The sequence below is a fragment of the Juglans regia genome, chromosome 6 (genome assembly GCF_001411555.2).
Source record: "Juglans regia cultivar Chandler chromosome 6, Walnut 2.0, whole genome shotgun sequence".
Classification (NCBI taxonomy): Eukaryota; Viridiplantae; Streptophyta; class Magnoliopsida; order Fagales; family Juglandaceae; genus Juglans; species Juglans regia.
The window spans coordinates 4567161-4570686 of NC_049906.1; the positions used below are offsets into that span (position 1 = coordinate 4567161).

General features: G+C 36.6%; 1 protein-coding gene across 1 annotated transcript; it reads right to left on the reverse strand.

The window, feature by feature from the left end:
- Positions 1 to 761: 761 nt before the first annotated feature.
- LOC109003069 (protein ALP1-like) lies at positions 762 to 2690 on the reverse strand. Its single transcript, XM_018981040.2, has one exon. The coding sequence runs from the start codon at positions 2599 to 2601 to the stop codon at positions 1021 to 1023; it is 1581 nt and encodes a 526-aa protein (XP_018836585.1). The 5' UTR covers positions 2602 to 2690; the 3' UTR covers positions 762 to 1020.
- Positions 2691 to 3526: the final 836 nt, after the last annotated feature.

The following is a 3526-nucleotide window of genomic DNA, read 5'->3' on the forward strand; positions in this document are numbered from 1 at the left end:
TTTCTAGGAATCCCAGTTAGAGAGAGAGAGAGATGAACTCGAGTGTAAAGGTGCAAAAAGAAATCTTAGATAACCAAGGGCTTCGTCGGTTTTTTTTTTTTTTTAATGAGGCGACGTGAGGTTGAAATTAAAATTTAAATAAAATATTATTAAAATATATTTTTTAATATTATTTTTATTTTAAAATTTAAAAAAATTAAATTATTTATTTTATTTTATATAAAAATTTAAAAAAATTATAATAATAAGATAAAATGAGTTGAGATGAATAGTAAAAACAAACTGAGTATATTAGCTAATAATCTTAATCGAAAAATATCTCTAGTTTATTGGGCTTTTTAAAAACCATTCTCATCATCCTACATCTGCTTATCTGTCACACTTCTCTTTTATCTATGCATAACCTTGCAATCTAACCCACCATGCAGATGGAACCAAACCTGTGGAATAATCTTTTATTCCTAATGGTTTTGCAGCACTGAGTTCCATAATCCAGCTGATCCAGATAAAAGCTCAATTGCAATTCAATCAAACATCTTTTACCTATTGGTAGTAGCACTGAATATTTCAAAAAACTCAAGAATCTGAAATGCACAACATCAGAGTATTATGGTCAGAGCCACTTTGTCTTGCACTCCCCAAGCACTGACTAGTGACAAACAAGAATCAGATTCATCATACACATCAGGGAAGTAACTTTCTTACGACATTGAGATTCAGTATCCATTGAAAACAAAAGCATGCTATAAAAGAATGTCAAGTTGCTTGAATATTTGTCTCTTATTTTGGTGAATCAAAGTGTGGAATTTAAGTTACAACATGTCTCTGTGATCTTTCAAGTATTAACTTAACCCTACAAAGACTATTACAAGCATCCCCATTTTGTGGGAGGGACAACTATTTTACCTTATACAGAGCCCCTTCAACAAATAAGGATGGCTGATTTGTATGACACAATTATGAGAGTTAATAAGCAAAAGAATACCAGTACCACTGGTTTAAAATGGATACTCTATTACACTACACAAAACGAGTGCCTCCAATTCCATGGTGCAAAATATTATGAGCAATGGCATCCCTTGCCTTCTTGGAGCTTGGCGATTTCAAAGCATCTTCGGGGAACATCTCATCGTCAACAAGCTCAAACTTCAGCTCCGGATCCATTTCTTCATTCCTCAACTCACAGATATTGTGCAACACACAGCAGGCACCAAGCACCACGGGTAAGTCTTGGAGTTTGACCTCGGTTCTCTTCTGCAAGCAACACCACCTGCCTTTCAATCTCTCAAATGCTTCTTTGGCAACCCTTTGAATCTCCCCAATCTTCTCGTTGAATGCATTCTGAGGCCAAGTCAGGTTGGAACGCGAATAAGGTACCAAAACCCAATCCAATAAAGGGTACCCAGAACCCCCAACAATCCACGCACCCTTTAAAAGTCCACCATTGGCCCTTTTGTAAAGAGCAGATTGCTCTAGCACCTGATCATCGGGCATTGAGCCAGGCCAACCAATACACACATCGGTGAATACCCCTCTTTGGTCCACCACACCTTGAACCGTGATCGAATATGAGGTCTTCTGATTCCGCTCCGTGTGCCGCTTGTTGAAATAAGCCGCCACGCTAATCTTGGGCGCAATAATGGGTATATGCGTCGTATACATAGACCCCACCACATTGGGTATCGCAGAAATGGATTCGAAGTCGTCTTTGATCTTCCTCAATGCGTTCTCGTCCGGCCACTGTAAGTACTTGGGCATCAGCACGGTCCGAATCGCGGAGCAGACCTCGAGGACCAACTTGTGGCAAGTGGATATGCCTAGTCCGAAGCGTTTGGAGACAAGTCGAAGCGGGTCGCCGGTGGCCAATCTCCATAAACAAACAGCGACCCTTTGGGTAACGGGAATCGCACTTCGGAGAGTAGTATCTTCTTTCGCGATAACTGAATTGAGTTCCTCGCATATCAGATCAAAAGTGGCCCTCCCCATTCTGAAGTACTTCCTGAATTCTTCCTCGGGATAATCCGGGCTGTTACAATCGTCCCACCACGCTTTCGATCTGTCCTTCACCCATAATCTCCGAGGGTGACCCGAGGCTCCACCACCACCGCCACTATTGCTTCCACGCTTATCCATTTTATCAATCTTCTCAAACCCATCAGAGGCCGCGGCCACGGCCACCGCACCGGCCATAAGCCGAGACTTCTTCCGTTTCGTACGGTCTAGTTCTTCGGCTTCGTTGTAATAATCTTGGAGATTAGAGTAGTACTCCACCATGGTTTTGGTTTTTTTCTTATGGTTTGACTCGAAGAATAACTTCTCCTCATTTGAGGCCGTGTCCAGCTCTTCCTGGTCCTGCTTTTCTTGCTCTTCCAACAACAAGAAGGAAGTCAGAATACCCTTAAACTCTTTCTTCTTGTTGGCTTCTCTATCGGATTCACTATCTCCGTCTTCTTCTCTACCTCTTCTTTGCCGCTTTCGGTTGTTGCTGTTGTTGTTGTTGCTGTTATCATCACTTGCATCATTCATTTGTGGAAACGAGCTCTGGATCAATCTGTAGAAATGGGATAAGTCTTCTGCGTTCAGAACAGGAGGGAAATTCATGTAGACAAAGCAAGGATGCGCTGATACAAAGCGAGAAGAGAGAGAGAGATCAGGATGGCGTTCGAATTGTCCTATAAATGTTTGATGACAGGTGTGAACGGAAACTAGGCAATGTGAACACAAAGATGAAAGAAGTTTGAGAAATAGACAGGTGTCAGAGTCGTAGGGGTTTATATAATGTGAAATCATTAACTCATTTATGATGGATTGGACTTCCTATCACACTCAGACCCGTTTAACAGCGAGGAGATTGAGACCGTTTTAAATAAAACTTAAAAATTAAATAGAATAGTTAAAATATTATTTTTTAATATTATTATTATTTAAAAATTTTATTATATTTTATATAAAAAGTTGAGAAAATTTAAAATCAACTCTTTCAATATTCTCAAATCCTAAGCGTCCTTATCTGCGACAAAATAATTATTCTTGTTTGGACAATGATAATTTTTTTCAAGAAAAATGATTTTCGCCTTAGATTTTTTGTAATATTAAATTTATAAACCGACATGCTTGATATTATATATTAAATTATAAGATTATTTTTATTATAAAATAAATTTATATTAATTTATAAATTTTTTTTATAAAATTTTTTTTGTAATTATTTCACTTCATAAAAAAAATTCTATATTTATTTAAAATTGTGATAATAGAGAATAGCAATATAAGAGAAACTTCATGCGTTGTTGTTAGTTTTAGAAAAATAGAATTTTAGGATTTATTTGGAGAGTGAGATAAGATGTAAGTTTTATAAATAGTAGTAAGATAGTTTATGAATAGTAATGAGATAGTTTAAGTTGAATATTTTTTAGATTTTAGAAAATTAGTGATAAAAAGTTGAATAAAAAATATTATAAAGTTAAAATATTGTTAGAATATAATTTTATAATATAATTTTTATTTTTAAATTTGAAAAAATTAA

What these genes read in the sequence shown, in the direction of transcription:
- LOC109003069 (XM_018981040.2), bottom strand. Translation starts at nt 2,601, where the DNA reads ATGAATTTCCCTCCTGTTCTGAACGCAGAAGACTTATCCCATTTCTAC.